The sequence below is a fragment of the Miniopterus schreibersii genome, assembly GCF_964146895.1.
Source record: "Miniopterus schreibersii genome assembly, chromosome: 4".
Taxonomy (NCBI): domain Eukaryota; kingdom Metazoa; phylum Chordata; class Mammalia; order Chiroptera; family Miniopteridae; genus Miniopterus; species Miniopterus schreibersii.
The window spans coordinates 64,949,497-64,968,624 of NC_138105.1; the positions used below are offsets into that span (position 1 = coordinate 64,949,497).

The 19,128-nt window shown below is 48.0% G+C and overlaps 1 protein-coding gene across 2 annotated transcripts in view; it reads right to left on the reverse strand.

The window, feature by feature from the left end:
• The window catches only part of AP3D1 (adaptor related protein complex 3 subunit delta 1), a 38,891-nt gene extending 21,208 nt beyond the window's left edge, over positions 1-17,683 (reverse strand). Inside the window, exons 1-5 of one of the 2 annotated variants that reach the window (XM_081136325.1) lie at positions 17,340-17,683; positions 5,429-5,524; positions 4,576-4,656; positions 3,413-3,493; positions 1,108-1,215 (exon numbers count right to left, since the gene is read on the reverse strand). In XM_081136325.1, coding sequence (XP_080992451.1) covers positions 1,108-1,215; positions 3,413-3,493; positions 4,576-4,656; positions 5,429-5,524; positions 17,340-17,435 — 462 coding nt within the window. In that variant the 5' untranslated portion in view covers positions 17,436-17,683. The remainder of the gene's footprint in view (positions 1-1,107; positions 1,216-3,412; positions 3,494-4,575; positions 4,657-5,428; positions 5,525-17,339) is intronic. The other variant, XM_081136324.1, reaches the window with a different exon arrangement.
• Between the last annotated feature and the right edge of the window lie 1,445 nt (positions 17,684-19,128).

The window sequence follows — 19,128 nt, forward strand, 5'->3', positions numbered from 1 at the left end:
TGGGCTGTGGCTATGAAGGCCTCTCGGCCCCAGAATGGGACACTTGTCACCTGTCAAGGCCCCAGGGAGCCGCTCCCAAAGAAAGTTGCTCCAGACTCCCATGACCTGGCACCAACATGTGCCATGAGCAACTCACCAACACCCCTCGGTGGGCTCATACTGCTATCACCTAGTCTGAGACGGCACACTTTCTGAAAGCACCTGATAGTCAATATTTGCAGCCTGATGGGCCACAAGGTCTCTGTTCAACTACTTGGCTCTGCCTTTGAGCTCTGAACCCACCACAGATACTGAATAAATGAATGGTGGGGCCATGTGCAGATACAAGGATTTATAACAGGCGGCTGCAGTGTGTTGGTCCCTGATCTAAAAGCTGATTGCACTGACACTCCTCAAGGCCATGAGCTGAGACCTGCCCACCAGCACAGCAAACAGGTTGACTGAGTAAGGACAGATGAATTACCCTCCATGTGGCTTTAATATGACCGAAGAGAAAAGAAGCCCCCCACTTCCAAAGGAGTTGGAGTTCTAGCACAGTGTATCCGAGGGCCATGATTTCTAGGAAGGCATCCATATTTAGAATGAACTTCCAGACACCCCAGAGATCAGAACTGGCTGGGGTTATGCCTTTCAGATCAACTGAACCATGAGAAGTCAAACTGTGACCAGAGAGAAATAAATGGAATCAGGGATGGAGAAGGAAGAAGAGGATAACCCTGACCACGCTGCCTGTTGAGACAACTGATACCTTCACCTAAACCTCAGTAAGAGAGTAACTGACGGGTAACACGCCCGACCTTGAGGGTGAACACCCTCAGCTAGACCTCATCTGCTGGCGACACCCCCTCTCCCTTCCCTAAGCAGAACTATTTCAAAAGAGGTGAAGTAAGAATTCAAGAATGATAGTGGCCTGAGGTGGGGTGTCACTAGACGATGGAGATGAAGACAGTGACTCAGTTTCCCCCTCTCATCCAAGGGATCCAGACCCATTTCCATATGCCTGAGTATTCTTGGCATGGAGTTTTAGCCTCAGTTTCCCGGCATCCATGTGTTTCAAATTGCTCATAGAGCAAAGGCCCAGGGGCAGCAGCACTCTCACAAACTCACCAGTGTCATGATGTCGTTGGCCAAGTCCCTGGCAAGATCTGGGGTAACAAAACAGGACAGTCCAGTCAGTGCAACACCAGTGTCGTACTGGCTGGGGCTGCTCAAGTCCTGGAAAGAAAGGAAGAAGGGTTAGGGGCAGGCATCAATCGTGCATTGCTCAGGTCCCCACTGTGCCCCTGGCAGCCCAAGGAGTAACGCAGAGCAGCCAGTTCCTCGCTGTCACTGATAGATAGGATGGGTATAAAAAGAGGGCTGCACCTTATTCCTGGCACAGCCTGTGTCCCAGGGGTGTGACCGGGGCCTGTTTGTGAACCCAGGGCCGAGGAGATGGTGTGGCCAACCAGCCCCACCCACCCACTGGGAGCCCCTTTACCTCCATTGGGGTGCCTACCCTATAACAGCCAGGGACCACTCCTCTGGGCCTCTCCCCAAAGCAGAAAGTTAGACCTATGCCTCATCCTCCAGGTAAACAGGAAAACCAGCCATGAGTAGGACCACATACCTAACCCTATGCTCCCACAAAGTCACTCACCTGCTGCCCTCAATCTCTAGCTCTAAGACCAACCGCAGAAGTGTCTCATGTCAACATTAGGAAAGTATTCTTTTTATATCACAAACTTGTTTTTGTGGAGACATTTTCTAAGGAACCTCTCAAAACTTTTTATACAAAAAGTATGTGGTAACAAACAACGTTGATGCATTTTAAGAGTTAAGCTTCTAGACTATGATAATAATATTAAAATACTGGCTTTTAAAATCCACTCCAGCCAAGGGTGAGGAGATAAAAACACATCAGAGCCCATAGCACAGTACTCAGTCTCTGATTGGTAAACTTTCCAAATCCGAGTGATTCACAAAGGCCGAGCAGAGAATGGATACCACAGGGAGATGCCATGGGACTTCTCAAAAATGGAGGTTTGTGGAGAGGACACTGGCAGATAGGTCTGTGGCAATTGTGCTCAGAAGTCTCAGGTTCATTTAAAATGGCACGCAAAGGGACTGCCAATATTAGGGATGTGAATGGAGAGGAATGGCAGCAGCAGACAGAGCTGTGGCTGCTAAAGATAGGGCCCTGTGAGCGAGGCTGAGATGGCAACAGGCAGAGGGGGCAGGGGTTGTGTTAAAGTCACCAGCCTAGATGTTACAACAGGATGTATCATCTGCTTTATTATGAGGACATTCTTAGGCTTGGGTCATCTCCCCAACAGAGCAGATCTAGGTGCGTCTCTAAACACATCTCAATGTGAATCGGTGACAAATCTCTGTCTAAATCAAGGTGGCAAGGCTGTGAAGAGATGGCTAGCAGGGAAACCAAAGTTGGGCCTTAGTACGTGGGCTGGCCTCGGCCAGAGCCCCTCCACCCTTCTCCCCCTCCCTCCTCCCACCCTCCACTTACTGTCCCGACAACTGACACCCAGAGTGCTTTCTTAGTCCTCCCCCTCCTCCTCTCCAAGGCTACTACCAAGACAAGCTCACCCCTCACAGCCCCATGGCATCTATGACACCCAGCAGTGCTGTGCAACCTGGCCTACAGCCATGAGTTGTCCCTCACCCCATGCCCCCAAAAACTGTGAGTGTGGCAGTTGAGTTCTCAGACCCACATCTTGTCCCGTGCCAGCACAAGTACCTAGCTAGTGCCAGCACAGCCAGTCTGCCTGCTCACAGTGTCCACTCCATTCCTAGGTCACCATGTGGGGTGACCAGAGCTCATGGGGATCTGGCCCTGGCACCCAGTCACTGAGAGCCTGGGGCTACTGCTTCCAATGGGTGGTCTGGGGTCAGGAAAGGGTGGATTTCTGATTCTTGCTGACACCCCCTCTGACCACAGGAAACAAAAGATGTTCAAATTACTGGGACCAAAGAGGAAATTTATTACTCAGTGGTCTTCAAAGCCCATTTCAAAACATAAACTTACACGCAACTGAAATGTAAACATAGTCTGACTCAAAAAACCTAGTGGGCAGAAAACCAGCATACTGAGAAGGGCACATAACCTCAACAGGCACTCCTGCAAGAGGGACAGGACTGGAGAGAAGAGTGGCTGTGATAGCAGCCCTCCAATGCCAAGAAATAAAAGGGAGAAGAGGGTAGTCCAGCAAGCCTGCTCTGTCATGTGGAATGACATGACCAAGGGCAGAAGACTGCTGGATAAGAGAACTATGCCAGTGAGATCTTGCTGAAATTAGTGCCTTCCATTCACATGTGACAGAAAAAACTGTGTGGAGAATAGACCTTCACATAGGGCCCAAAGGAACCCAGCCAGGGGGCCAAGGAGACCATGGGGCCTACAGGAAGGGCAGCCTACCTTGCGAATCTGGTTTGTAGTCAGCATGATGACATCAGTCCCTTCGTGAAAGCACTGGGAAGCAGCAAGGTAGCCAATGCGCTGTTGTTTAACAAAAGGCGTCAGAGGTGAGACAGGGGACCATGCAGTATTCCCGGAAGCTCCCAGCCCTACTCCTGATCTTGGCACCAAGCAGCCCCACAGGTGAGTGGGCACAGGGAAGTCACTCAGAAACCAAGCTGGGGGTCTTTAAAAGTCCAGGAGGAGTGTATGCTCTTTGAAATACGATGTTCCTTTAAGGTTTGCCAAGCCATGGAGTCCTGTTACTAATGCTACCTTTTCACTTGTCAGCCAAGAACTGCTTTTATGATCTAATGCAGTAAGCGCTGGTTTTCTTAGGATTCAAATCTCCCTGCCAGGCTGATGAGGCTACCTAGTCACACATGTATATGATGCTTTAAGACACGTGCAGAGCACTGCCTCAATTTCGGCAAATGCGGCATTTCGTTTCAAGTGTAACCAGTAGACAGGATGACCATGTCCTTTAGAGGGAGCCTGGGCTTGATCACAGCAGAGACCCACAGGCAGCTGCTCAGGTCCCCAGGGCTGGAAACAGCCCCAACTGCCTGGTCAGTGTGCATTCTTATTGAAAACTGGGCCAAACCAAGAAAATTCCAGACTAGCCACAAATGGGCCAGGGTGTGGAAAACTGTTTTTCAGAATATGTACTAAAACAGCAGATATGTTTATTATAATATCAAGTGAGAAGAAAAAGCAGTGTCCCAAATTGCTTAGGAGTAGTATCCCTCAGATGACAACTGAGACACAGGACAAAGTGACGAGTGGTGGCCTCTGGGTCACGTAATCAGAGTGTTTGTTTTTGAAGAGTTATGAATTCATTTTAATCTGTAATTAGACATATATAATCAATCCTATAAACCCATAATTTCACTGACGTCATTTAAAATAGAAAGAAAAGTATTATGTAAATAGTGTTGATAAATAATTTGACAAAAACTGGAGGTGTGATGTTTGATGGTTGGTTTGACTGGAACAGGTCATTATTTTGTTATTTTGTTTTTTCACAGTATAACCTCTGGCCATAGGATGGACCACAGGGATGCCCAGGGGACCCCTCTCCTCCACCAGGGATCCACTTTGCCCCATCCCCAAAGCAAGCTCACCTTGAACGTGAACTTGGAGGCACTCATTACTTCTATGATGTTAAAGGCAGCCCAGCTGATGTCATATCCCAACATTTGCAACTGTTGGGAGGGAGAAACAGTGACTCACAAGCCTAAGCCCTAACATCCAGCATCCCAGCTTGAGGAAGGACATGCCACTCGCACGCTGAACACGCACGCTTACCCAACATACAATCCTGGGCATTTAATCTTTTCTGACCAGTTAGTCTTCACGATGAAGACTACAGGGACAGGTTAGGAACAAACACTACAGGATGATAAACGTCTACAGCTGAAATCCTAGCATCTTGTGTACTGGTTAAAATTCCCTACAATGATATTCATGGAACCTACAATGCGATGGGACCCCCAACCCCTGCAAACCCCAAGTCTCCCTTCTCTGACCAGGAAAGAGGACAGGAGGGGGGTTGTGTGTCCCAGGCTCCCACACCAAGCAGGGAATGCAGCCAGACAAGGAACACTGCAGAGAACCCACCCAGGACAGTTCAGAGCTCCACCCACCAGGCTCCTCAGCAAAGCTCGAAGGGGAGCTAGGCCAGTTGGGTTAGGGGCTCCACCATGCTCTGTGCCACCTGATAATCATTGCTCACCTCTCCCTTGACTCTTAAGAATTAGCCCTGCATGCCCAAGGCTAGTGCCTGGAGCTGATGGCATCAGTTTGGCAGTTGGACAAACGATGGACCGATGGCAGGATGGATGGGCAGACAGAAACATGGACGGACAGACAAATGGACAGACAGATGGGGGGATGGATGGGTTGATGCTGGAGTTGATAACAGCACCAGGGGTGTTGGACAAGGGCACTGTGTGGAAGCGCCGCCTGAGCACTCACATACGTCAGCTTGCAGACGGCATTTGCTTTGACTGCGATGTTGTCCTGCTTCAGTTCTTGCTTAATTTCATCAATACACTGAGAGATATACTTTGCCTAAAAGGAAAAAAAAATTTGAGAAATTATGAGTGCCTGGCTAAAACAGTTAATAATTATTTCAGAAATGCAGACCCAAAACAAAAAGCCACATAGTATTTGATTTCATTTATGTGAAAAATCCAGAGCAGGCAAATCCAGAGAGACAGTAAGTGGATTTGTGGTTGTCAGGGGCTGGGGAGTTAGAAGGGGCGATTGCTGATGGGGAGTTGTTGCTTTTTGGGGCGATGGAATAAATGTCCTAAAACTGACTGCATGATAGTGGCACAATTGTGATATGCTAAAAACCACTGAATTCCACATCTAATAATGCTGTCATTTAAAAAGCCATTTCTTTTTTATTTTTAAAAATATATCTTTATTGATTTCAGAGAGACAAAGGGAGAGGGAGAGAGAGAAACACCAACGATGAGAGTGAGTTATTGATCGGCTGCCTCCTGCACGCCCCCTGCTGGGGATTGAGCCCACAGCCCAGGCATGTGCCCTGACGGGGATCTCCTGGATCATAGGTCGATGCGCAACTGCTGAGCCATGCTACTGGGAAAGCCATTTCATAAATAAATAAAATAAACAAATAAACAAACAAATAAATAAATAAATATTTTTTTTTAATCCTCACCTGAGGACATGCTTAGAGAGAGGGGGAAAGAGAAAGATTGTTTAGTTGCCTTCTGTATGTTCCCTGACGAGGGATCGAAACTGCAACCTAGGCATGTGCCTTGACTCGGAATTGAACTGGCAACCTTTGGATAAAAGGTACACAGAATGATACTCAACCAACTGAGCCACTCTGAGTGGCCTTTAAAATTTTTTTTTAAATTTTAGAGGGGTGGGGGGGGGGAACATCAATTTGTTTATTTTTTTCTTTTTTACTTTATTGTTGAAAGTATTACAGATGTGTCCCCTTTTCCCTCCATTGACCCCTTCCACCCTACTCTGGCCCCTTCCATTTATTAATTCATTGGTTGCTACTTGTATGTGCCCTGACCGGACATTGAACCCGCAACCCTGGTGTATCAGGATGATGCTCTAACCAACTGAGCTACCCGGGCAGGGCTTAAAAAGCCATTTCAAAATAAATAAATAAAATAAAAAGCCATTCAATGTGATAGGATGCCTGTGATTTTGCTCTGGCTGGTGTGGCTCAGTTGACTGGAGTGGCATCCCATGCACTGGAAGATTGCTGGTTTGATTCCCGGTCAGGCCACATACCTAGGTTGTAGGTCTGATCCCCAGGGCCGGATGCATGCAGGGGGAATGCATCTCTCTTACATGGATGTTTCTCTCTCTCCTTGCCTTCTCTCTCTAAAATCTATTTTTAAAAAAAGATGCCTGTGATTTCATCACCATCCTCCTCCTGAGGGCAGGAAGGGTCAGGGGAATAGAGATGGAACAAGAGTGGTTGGTGAGGGGGAGGAAGTGCCAGGCCCTGTGGCTGCCCAGGAACAATGTCAAGGCACACAAAGCACAGGCAGGCCAGATTGTGTTGGGGCTGTGATCAGGCATGGAGGTATAGATAAGAAGTCAGGCTGGGGGAGGGCTAGGGGAAGATTAGCTGTTAGAAGCCCCTCCTGCCTTGGGGCCCCAGCCTTCCTGTTGCTCCCAGGGCACCAGGCACCAACCACATCCAGCCAGCTCCTCCATGCCAAACTCCCCATTCCCCTTTCTCTGTGCATATTACCCAGGCAGCCTCTGCTAAAGCAGCACAAGCTTAGCTAAGTATCTCTGTCTGTGGCTCCCTTTGCCTCTCTCTGAGCATGATGTTAAGGATCATCTAAGCTTCAGCAAGCACCAGTGCTTTGTTCAGGTTCCACCATGTGCATACAGATGCCATTGTGTTTGTCCACTCCCCAGTGGATGAACACCCTGTGCATATAGATCACACTGTGTCTATCCATTCCCCTGTGGACACTTGGATCTTTCTCACTTTTTGGCTCTTGTGAATAGTGCTGCTATGATCATTTGTGTACAGGTGTTATGGTGCACGTATGTTTTCAATTCCCTTGGGTTTACTGGCTAACTCAGCAAATCTCCTAAAACACCATTCAAAACGGTTAGACCTGAAGCAATACCAATCCACGAGGTCCAGAGCAACTGATGGTGCCCGCTGGGAGCAGCAGGGTGCAAGGTTCCTATCACCCTCCAGGAGATGCACCATGGCAGCTCCAAACAGAACAGAAACCTGCTGCGAGGAAAGGAGCAGTCACCATGGGGCTCAGAGTGAGCCTGTTCAGCACTCCATGAAGCATGAGGAGCCCCTGCCAGTTATTTGACCAATAGCAACAACAGCTGTCCAAGAGCTGGCAGCAGGATTCCATGTCCTCCCGCTGTGTCACCTAGAGAACCTGCCTCCCAGAGACCAGGGCAGCAAGCAAGAAAAGCAATAGCAGACAGTGGGCTCCTCCTCCAAGTGCCCTGCACGCCACCTCAAGTGCTCCAGTCTTAGCTCTTCAAGGGCAACCCCCAGCAACACCTGCCATTCACATGCCACCCTGAACCACACGCCCTGACACCCTTAGCCGCCCAGCAGTCTCACAGGGAAAAGAACTGTTCAAGTGCCCTCTACCACAGAATATTTTATGAATTTTTTATGATCAAAGAGTTTGTACAATGGAACAACAGTCACCATATCCTTCCAACAGGTTTCAGATTACTAAATCCTGCTCAGGGGACCTCAGCTCCTGTTTCTGCACAGGAATGACCCCTTCCTGCTCCCTGGATCGCAACTATTAATGATTTAAAAGGGAAAGAACAAGAAGACAATCACAAGTGTTGGAGAAATTGACCATCATAGTGGATGGGGGGGGGGGGCGGTGTGTGTGTGTGTGTGTGTGTGTGTGTGTGTGTGTGTGTGTGAATGAAGACAGTGCAGCTCCTCAAAAGGGTGACACAGCACCCGCTCCCAGGTGGACCCTGAGAACACTGACAACAGGTGCTCAAACACAATGGCACCAGAATCAACAACTTGTGACAGCCCCAAAGCAGAAACAACCCAAATATTCACCGGCTGATGATACACAATGTGGTCCACCTGTCTAAGGCAGCTTTCAGGAGGGTCGGGCAGGGTCCACTTTAGGGAACGTCTGAGTCATTCCCATCAGACCAAGCCCCCTACAAATACAGTTTAACAACTACTATCCTAACACACTGGAGAACAAGCAAAAGCACTGGGGAATGTCCTGTTCTTCGTAGCTTTTATCTTAAGTGCCATGCAGAGAAGCTAAGATCGAGAGAGGAGGCCTGCGTCCAACTGGCTTCAAGAACCAGAGCAGAGTCTGGGGTGGACATGGCCACTGAAAAGTGAGGAGGGAAATCCCAGAGAAGAGAGAGATGGAGTTGGTTCTCATATTCTAAATACAAAGTCCGCCCAAATCTCTGGCCAACCCCAGAACTACGCATACATAGGCCCATTCCACACAACCCAGCCAAAGCTAAAAAAATGAACATTTCACAGGCCTTGTACCCTATAAGAGAGGAAAGCGTTGGAGTTTCAGCCCAGACAAATTAAATGCCCACTAAATAAGCCCCCTTCCCCACAGAATCAATACTCCTCAGAGAACATAACAGAATCCAGTTTCTCCAATGTCCCATTCCCAATGTCCAGGATACAATCCAAAATTATTCAAAAATAAGAAACAGGAAAACTCAAGGAGAAAAGAATCAATGAAGACTGGCCCTGAGAAAACCCAGATGTTGAAATTAACAAAGATTTCAATTCAGCAACTGTAACCACACTCTTACGGAACACAATAAAAATGTACTCACAATGAATAAAAAGAGGAAATCTCAGCAGAGAAAGTGACAGAAAATAACCAAATGGGTGGGCCATTTGAACCCAAGGCAGCTCTGTTGTAGAGGGACCTACCATGAGGGCACACATGGCTGGGGTGCTCCTAGACCTCCTCCGGACACCATCCTTCACCCGAGAAGCCAGAAGGCAGAGAAAGAACTGTGGGGCCAAGACCCTGTGTCAGCCATGGACCAGCACTACCAGAGCTAGAAGCCCAAAACCCCAAGGAGGCGCACCATAAGACCATCCCCTCACTGAAGGGGCGCCTCCTTAGGCACTTCCTTTCTTTGAGCTGGTCACCAGAGACGTCTGGTTGGTTCTAAAGGAGACTGGAAATCTTCAGAAGAGCATGTACCTAATGTTAAGGAAGAACCCCTTCAGCCGCCTGGCAAAAGAAATGTGTTAATACATGGTGTGGACTTTAATTGGCAATCCCAGGCCCTTTTGGCCCTACAAGAGGCAGCAGCAGCATTTCTAATACACCTCTTTGAGGATGCCTATCTCCTCTCCTACATGCTGGCTGTGTTACTCTCTTCCTGAAGGATGTGCAGCTGGCCAGGGGGATCTGATGCATTTAGGAAGGGCTTGGCTGAGCTGCCACCTGCCCTTGGATGATACCAGGGACCCTATCTGGAGCCGGGACCAGATCCACAAAACCTGAGGTGCTGTCTGGACTGGCACTCTCTGAGTAGCATGTTGCTTTTGTAATTGGTATTTTTAAGGAGCAGCAGACTGCAATGGCTTTCCCCTGCAACAGAGGTTAATATGTAAGAATATCAACATGGTTCCAGAGGCCTGAGAATTATTTTCAGATAGAGACTCCAAGATTGACTTCAGCTTGTAAATTATTCATATGACTTCTTAGTGATTTTGAAGACATGATGTTTGCTGATATTTGCTTATTATTTTAGACCCTCCTGTACCATTAAAATTTCTTATCACATGTATATTTACTTCTATTTAACACGTAAGGAAAAAAATAAGAGAAGAGCACTTCAGTCAGTTGCATGGAAGAGCTTGGCATGTCTAGCATACAAATCTGTCTTTTAGATTAATTTCATTAGTGGCAGCAGCAAGTGCCTATGTGGACTGTGCCTGTCAACAAATTATAGCTTTTCAAAAAATCAGGGTGAAAATTAAAAATCTTTTCAAGTTTGATGTTCTGGTTCTTCTTAATAAATTTCTATCAAAATCATTCAGAAATTCTAACTTGTAGAATCTTGTTATTTGTGAATCACAGATGTAGCATAATTTATAACTTTTGAATTTTTCATTCCAGGATTTTACTGTATTGACAAATATTTTTATAACTTCTTTGTGGAGAGATGCTGAACAGCAAACCGGACATGGAAAGAGTAAGCAAATATAAAGGTGGAACCACAGAAGTTACCCAGCCTAAAGGAGAAAAAAGTTTGGGGGAGGAAGATGAACAGAGCCTCAGGGACTATGGGACAATGTCAAGAGGTATAACATATGGATAACTGGGGTCACAGGAATGGAAAGGATGAAACAGAGAAAATATTTGAAAGAAATAATGGCTGAAACTTTCTTAAATTTGTTGAAAGACATAAATGTACAGGTTCAAGAAGCTCAGCATCCCAGACAGGAAACAGAAAACCACACCCAGACACATCATGGTCAAACTGCCAAAAACTGAAGATAAAGAGAAAATTTTAAAAGCAGCCAGAGGAAAATGACATGGTACATACAGACGATAAGTTTCTGCCAATTTATTGTCAGAAACAATGGAAACCACAAGACACTAGAAAACACTGCTGACCCAGAATTCTCTACCCACGATTCTATCCCTCAGAAGTGAAGGCAGAACAGAGCCCAATGACATCCATCCCTGCACCTCAGAACACTCATAAGGAAGATAAATGAGACCCATAGAAAGTAGCTGACATTCAAATATAAAACAGGTATGCAGGATCATGGTTCCTCCACACAGGAAAACGTAGGAAAGGGTTATAAAATATGGAAAATAATCTGTTTTAAACTCACGTAAGAGTGCTAAACATTGATCTAAAATAGTTATGTGAAGTTAAAGTGAAGAACGTGGGAAGAGTGATTATATTAAACTTTTATTTCCATACAGCATTGCGGACAGAAAGAATATTATTCTCTTTTTAACAAGAAGAAAAAAAATTGGTCAGGGTATGTAAACATAATCTAGATCCAGAAAATTATGTTAATAACATAAATTAGAAACATTTTAAAGTATAAAATAAATGGCTATATATCACTGACATATTTTTAGAAGAAACCAGAGGTGCAAGCACGGTTACAGTTCTCCAACACCTCAGCCTGTCCCTCAATTCACACTTCACCACAGGGCAAATCAGCATTGTTTTCATTGTGACAGAATTTAATTTGGAACACAGGATACAAACATCCTTCTTAGATGAACACCCCAGGGCTGTAATAAAATAGCCATTTCAACCCTGGCTGCTTGGCAAAGTTCCCTGGGGCACTTTTTAAAAGATCCAGGCTCCAGGGCCCTCCATGAATGAATGGTCAGGATCTCTCAGGTCTAGACCCAGAGAGTCTGTTTTTACAAAGCCCCACAGTGGATTGCAAGTTGCTGACAAGCTCAAAAACTACATTCCCAACATCGCCCAATGTCCCCAAGGGCAGAAGCACCCAGTGAGAATCACTGCCCTAGAGCCAGGACACAGAGTGGGAGGACAAAGGGACCCATAGGTTTGGGGGAGCAGCAGCAATATGAAGAGTCACAAATGGCTCCCATGCTCTCGAGGAAACAAGGAAAGTGCATTGGTAAAGGGGTGGGTAGTTTGAGGAGTGTGCTGAAGACTGAGGGGGCCCTTGTGTGAAACAGGAAGACTCCACCAAAAGGTCCCCAGTGGTGCTCAGGGTAAGTTCTGGAGTGCATCTCTGTGAAGAGGCCCTATCTGTGCGATGGGACTTTTTTTCCAAATTTAGAATTGTCGTGTGGGGTTTTTTTTGGTTATTATTCTGAATTTATTTTTAATTATAACTGACATACAGTATTACATTAGTTTCAGGTGTACAACATAGTGATTCAACACTTACATACCTTACAAAGTGATCACCCTGTAAGTCTAGTTAACATTTGTCACCATACATAGTTATTATGATGTTACTGACTCTATTCCCTATGCTGTAATTACATCCCATGACTTACTGCACAACTTGAGGGATGATGGACTTTTCCAGCACAAGTGGGGACAGAACACACGACGGGCCAACCCAGGGCTGGTGTTGTTCAAGGTAGATAGTGAGCAACATGGTGGCAGAAGGGAAGTTGGAGGCTGATGTGGTTCAGAGTGATGAGGGGGTGTGGAGCAGCGAGTGTGCGACTGCAACACTTCAGGGGCTTAGGCTGAAGGAGCAGTGGCTGTGAGGAGCTGACTGGGGGAAGGAGGCGAGACTCAAAGGCCAGCAGGCTAGTCAGTATAAGTCTCCTGTAGCTGCTGTAACAAGATAGGTATGACAGAGCTGGTCCTTCCAGAGGCTCCAGAGAGAATATTCCAGCCTTTTCCAGCTTCTAGAGGAGCTGCATATTTGGCTCCTTCCTCCATCTTCACAGCCAGCAGCATAGCCTCATCTGCCTCTGACCCTCCTGCCACCCCCTTATAAGGGCCCTTGTGATCACCCAGGGTCCTTCCCCATCTCAGGAGCCTTGACTTAATCCTACCTGCAAAGGTAGGTGACATGTGAGGTGACACGTCCATAGGTCCTGGAACTAGGATGGGGGCCATTATTTAGCTGACTAATCAGATCACCAAGGGCCTGTGGGGAGACCAAGACCTGGAGGCAGGAGACCACAGCCTCCATGACTAAAGCAGAGTGACCAGGGGATGGAGAGGCCAGCCCCACACAGGGACAGAGCAGCAGCAGCACAGATGCCTGGGCCTCAGAGAAAGGAGGCCCATCCTCATCCTTGTGGGCACAGGCAGCCCACCTAGAGGGCCAAGCCAGTCCAAAGTGCCAGTCCCAACCTCAGGGCCCTGAACAACAGGCAACATCAGCTTCAGGAGGCAAAAGGAGAGGAATTCCTCAGGGGAGGCTCCAGGGCCAGTGTGGGCTTCAAAAGTTGGTGACAGGAAGTCAGGTTGGTAAACGTAGGCAGAAATCCAGGGCCCCCCAGTAGTAGCTGACGCCAAGATGGGGTTAAATGTGCCCGAATATTGTTGGGGACAACTTCTATGAGAAGAAACGAGAGGGAAGGGAATGGGCTGTGTGAATCTAGCCCTGAGTGAAGGGCCAGGGAAGGAAGGCTGGATGGAAGCAGCTTAGGAAACGTCAGCAAGGCCAGTCATCTGCCTAGGTGGCTCTGTGCACAGTCACCAGCTGGGAGTGGCAGCATGGCCCCTGGAACACAATGTGATGGACTTCAAAGCTGGGAAGCCGGGTCCCTAGTCAATTAAGCTCAGTAGCTGAGGTCTTAGAGATGCCAGCTCTTGGGCTACCAAGGGGCACAGAGGGAGGCCTTGGGAGACTTGGGAAATACAGGGAGCTTCCAGGAGACAGGTCTAGACTGAATACAAAAGCAAAGGCAAGCTCTGGCCAGGTGGCTCAGTTGGTTAGAGAATCGTCCCAATATGCAAAGGATTCGGGTTCGATCTCCAGTCAGGGCACATACAAGAAGCAACCAATGAATATACAAATAAGTGGAACAACAAATCGATGTTTCTCTCTCCCTTCCTCCCCCCCCCTCTAAAAATACCCCCAAAAAACAGCAAAGGGAGGATGGCCAGTCACTGGGTACTCATCTCCAGGCAGTGAAGCAGAACACAACGCTTCCCAGAACCTGTTCTATCCAAAATACTAAAAGGTATATGCAGAACTTGTGCCCAACAGAATGAACTGCAGCCCCAAACAGCAAACAAATGGAACCACTTAAGTACCCATCCAAGGGGTTACTAGCTAAATAAATTGATGGGAGAGTCTTCCTACCCTCTCATAGAAAGCTGTCAGTGAGACTGCTACACTCACAGGCAAGTCACAACAGAATGTTAACCTACACGCAGAATCACCCACAATTTCTGGGCAGAAAAAAACCTCAAAGTACAGACACCAACTGATTTACAGGGAGAGATGTCCCCTTTTACTTAATAAACACTGAGCTTGCCTGGCCAGTGTGGCTCAGTGGTTGAGCATCTACCCATGAACCTGGAAGTCATGGTTCGATTCCCAGTGAGGGAACATGCAAGGGTTTCAGGCTTGATCCCCAGCAGAGGGTGTGCAGGAGGCAGTTGATTCATGATTCTCTCATCATTGATGTTTCTCTCTCTCCCTCCCTCTCCCTTCCTCTCTCTGAAATCAATAAAAACATATTAAAAAACAAAACAAAAAATGCTGAGCTTATTTTTAAAAGTTATGGTATAATTTTATAAAGACTAAAAGAAAAAGTTTCCCCCCAAATATGAAAGATATCCATGAAAACAAAGCATGAGGTCAATTGAGTTTTTTCTTAGTCATATCCAACTTTTAGAAGCAAGGACATTCACAAGTGGATTCCCCCTACCTACCAACATTATCCTCGCTGTATCTTAAAGACAATAAATTCAAGCACTCCAGAAATGTGTAAATCGGACCACTATTTTTCAAACTTCTGGGGTTCATTTTAAGAAAAATGTTTTCTATGGTAACCCAATACACGCACACATATACACACTTAGTATCATAAACCGAAATAAGTTTCAAGAAACAACAGTTATTCTATGCACACAAAGTCTAGGATTTTCTAGTTTCTTCTCCTTTTTTTAAACGTAACCCATTAAATTGAATTCATAACCCACTAAAGGGTTACAGGCCGAGGACTGGAAATAGTCAGGTAGAGGACTTCATGGGGTGCCCTGGTGCTCACAAAAGCCTGCATTACATTACTGCATCCTTATAAGCACCGGCAAGGAGGGGAGGTGGAGGCTGCCCCCACTTTAAGGATGAGAAAAAGGTCAGGGGCTCTCCCCAGGCCACCCAGTTAAACAGGCCCAAGAATGTGGACTCAGATCTCCTAAACTTCATAGAAGCTCCACTAACTCGCCCTGCCTTTCCACACAGCTTTTGAAGTTACTACTAAACTTCATTTCTATGATGCCGCACAGAAGTTTTATGCTAAAATCTATTATAAAAAGTAAGTTGAGGGGGGAGGACTATTACTGCTGCAGAAAAAGCACATTGCCAGAAGTCTCAGTTGGGGTGTGGTGGAGTGGTAGGGAAGGGCCTATTTTAGAGAGTGGGGGAACTAAGAGAGTAACTCAGCAGTCATGGGCTGTGCTCCTCCAGAGACAAAGAAAAATGTCTGGAGTCAGAACTGACACCTTGAGATCACAAGGATCTTCTGATGACAATACCACAACACCCTGATGCCACATCCTGCCAGGAATCGCCAACAGGCCAAGGGCACAGCGCACTGGGATACCTGTGACGTTTGAGGACTTCGAGCACCAGCCTGGTCCTGTGCTATTTAAAAAATGCTTCCACCCACCATCCACACCTGTTTAATGGGTCCCAAGACTGTAAGGAAGGCGCTATTAATTCCCACCAATTCTGAATGAAGAAACCAAGGGTCAGGGTACTGCCCAGTGATGATGGACACACTCTCCTAAAAAACCAGATGCCCTAACTGGAGTGTGTGTTTCTCTTCCTGAAAGACACCATGGCCTGTCCTCAGAATCCCAAACAGGCTGCACAATGACATCCACTGAACAGAGGTGTAAACCAGTACAAAAAAAAGAAATCTATGGGTGCAAATCAAATTTGCTTAGCCACTGCTCAACAATGAAGGACAATCAGCTACTCTTTCGACTCCAAAGGAAAGATCAGGATAAGAGTTAGCTACACATTTGTAACTATTGCCATTAGGGAAAGCTTTCCAACAAGATTCAAAACCCAGGAAAAGTTATGGAAATTGACGAAAATAAACTAATCACATTTCGGTGAGATCACACCTATTCTGAAAAAGTGTCACAGAGGCAGAAACTCAGGCTCCCAGCAGAGGGACCAGGGCTGAGGGCGCAACGGACTCCCAGCAAATTCAACTTCCTTGCACCTTTTCTATTCTGTAATGCAGACTTCCTGGGCGCCATTGTTTGGAGGGCCAGTTAGCATCTGGTAGTGGCACCTGCACAATTTCAAACAGCTGCTCTCCTCAGGGCAGCCTCTTTCTCTAGCGAGAAAAGCAGGCACTTTCTTTAATGTCCCATTGTGTAAGAACCTGCTTGGGCCTTTTCCATGGAGCCAGAGGCCTGGTGGCCACTAACTGTCCCCATTCCTCCTAAATTTAGGTCACAGGTTGGGGGCGGGGGAGAGGGAAGAAAGGCAATGATGCCCACGGTTACAATTTTACTTCTGGAAAACCTTTCCTTCCCCTTTGCTTTTGGGCTTCGCCATTCCAGGACCCCACAGCTTCCTTATTTTTGCCGGGCTCGCCGGCTGCCTACGCCCCACTCTCCCTAAGAAGGGAGGACCCCACTCCCCCCGAAACTGGCCCAGTAGGTAAGAACCAGTTCCGGGCCAGGCCCCAGGGAGCGACTTGGACACACACTAATGCCATAAGGGGTTTCTCTGGGGGCTGCCCGCAGACAGGACAGTCCCTCAACGTGGAGTCCAGAGGTCTGGGGCGCGGCCGGGGCCCCTGTATTTTGAACAGGCGATCCAGACACACAACTCAAGGTAGGGGGGCCGCTGCTCAGGGCGACCTACGAAGTCTCTTCCGGGGTCACCGCGGGAAGGGGGAAAGGGCCGCATTGCCGAGCGGGTAAGCTGAGGCTGCGAGAGGGAGGCCACCCAGTGGTAGGTCCCCCAAGGCGGAAGGGGCGGGGAGGGGTGTCCGAGAACGCGGCTTGGGGGCCGTCGGGGTCTCGGCTGGGGCTGCCTACGGCCTCCGGGGGTAAACTGAGACTCCGGGAGGGAGGGGGTGTGCGGCGCCCAGGCTGGGGGCAGGCGGGGCTCAAGCCGAGAGCCGGGCCTCTGGGGCGAGCCACAGGTCGGGGTCGCGGGCAGAGCCAGGCCGGCCACGCGCGGCGTCTGGCTCACCTCCTCCTCTTTGTGGTTGCGGATGCCGCGCACCAGGTCCTGCAGGTTCTTGTCGAACATGCGGTCGATGCTGCCCTTGACCATCTTGAGGGCCATCACGGCGGCCGCCGGTGGGCTGGAGCCTCAGGAAGCCCAAGCCCGGGTGCCGTGCGGGGACCCGGGGGCCGCTCTTGCCGCCCGCGGAGCGCTGCGCCGCCGGCCGCCGCTGCGGGGCAGGCTGCCAGGCCAGGCCGGCGGCTGTCCGGGGCGGGGCGGCGGCGGCAGCGGCGGCGGCGGCGGCGGGATCCGCTGGGCAGACCGCGCTCCCCTCCCCTCACGCTCCGCGGCACTTGCAAATGGCGGACAAAATGGTGGCTGGTCAGCTGACGGAGGGCTCCGCGGCTGACGGCCCGCCCCCGGAAGTCCCACCTTCCACGAAGAGACACGTTTCCCTGACGACACCAGGCCGCCCAATGGAAATGGGGACAACGCCCTCTGAGCCCACTTGGCCACGCCCAGTCCGGCTAAGGACTCTTCCCTCTCATTGGTCAGTGTCCCCCCAGATGCACCTACTTCCTAGTTTCGGGTAATGGCCACGCCCCCTAGGACAAACCTCCCTCCCCCTTACTAAGTGACAGCTGTGGGCGGGGCGCCCACGTGGAGCTCCTCCGGCAAGTTCCCGCAGAAGAATCCAGCTCTGCCTTTTGTGATTCCAAGCTGACCCTACCTGAGGGCCTGAAAAGCCGTCGCTGCGCTGAACGGATTCTGAGTCTCCTGCACATCTCAAAAACTCCTGAGATATAGGCAGACAGGTATAACCATGGCCCAGAACTAGGACCTCCAAAGCATTCATTCATTCATTCAACAAACATTTACTGAGGACCTGCTATGTGCCAGGAATGATAATGAGTGCAGGACACACAGCAGTGAATGAGATACATTCCGTGCCAGCACAATAGATACACTATTCAGAGAGTAAATAAGCAAGCCACAAACAGATAAGACATTTGCAATACATATATCTGACAATGGACTTATAAGCCACAACATGGCTCAACAACACAGAAAAGCAAGCAGAACAATACAAAAATTTTTACAGATCATAAGAAAAAGACAATCCAGTTAAAGCATGGCAAAACACGAACATGCACATCACAAAAGAAGACATCCGGATGGCCAATGGATATATTGGTCCATCTTGTTAGTCATCAGGGAAATATAAATTTAAACCACAATGATAGCACTGTAGCCCTATGAGAATGGCTAAAATTAGAAAGACTAATGACATCAAGTGTTGAAAGGATGTGGAACAACTGGAGCTCTCTTTTACACTTCAGGTAGGAATGTAAAACTATATATTGGACACCTGTCTGGCTATATCCTTTAAAAGTAACATGTATAACCCTGTGACCCAGCAATTCCACTACTGTTCCCAACAAGAATTCAGTGATATGTCCACCAAAGACTTGGACTAGAATGTTCAAAGTAGCTGTAATTTTATTAGCAAAATCCAAAATAACCCAAATTCCCATCAACAGAAATGGATACATAACTTGTGATATATTCACACAATGGAATACTATGCAGTAACTAAAAAGAACAAATTACTTACATACAGAACGAAATGGATGCATTACACCATACAATGTTGAACATAATAATCCAGGCACAAAAGGATGTATACAGTATGATTCTATTTACGTGAAGTTTGATTACAGGCAGCAAAACTAATAGAAAATGATGGTGTGGCTCAGTTGGTTGAGTGTCATCCCATGCACCAAGAGGTTGCCAGTTTGATTCCCAGTCAGGG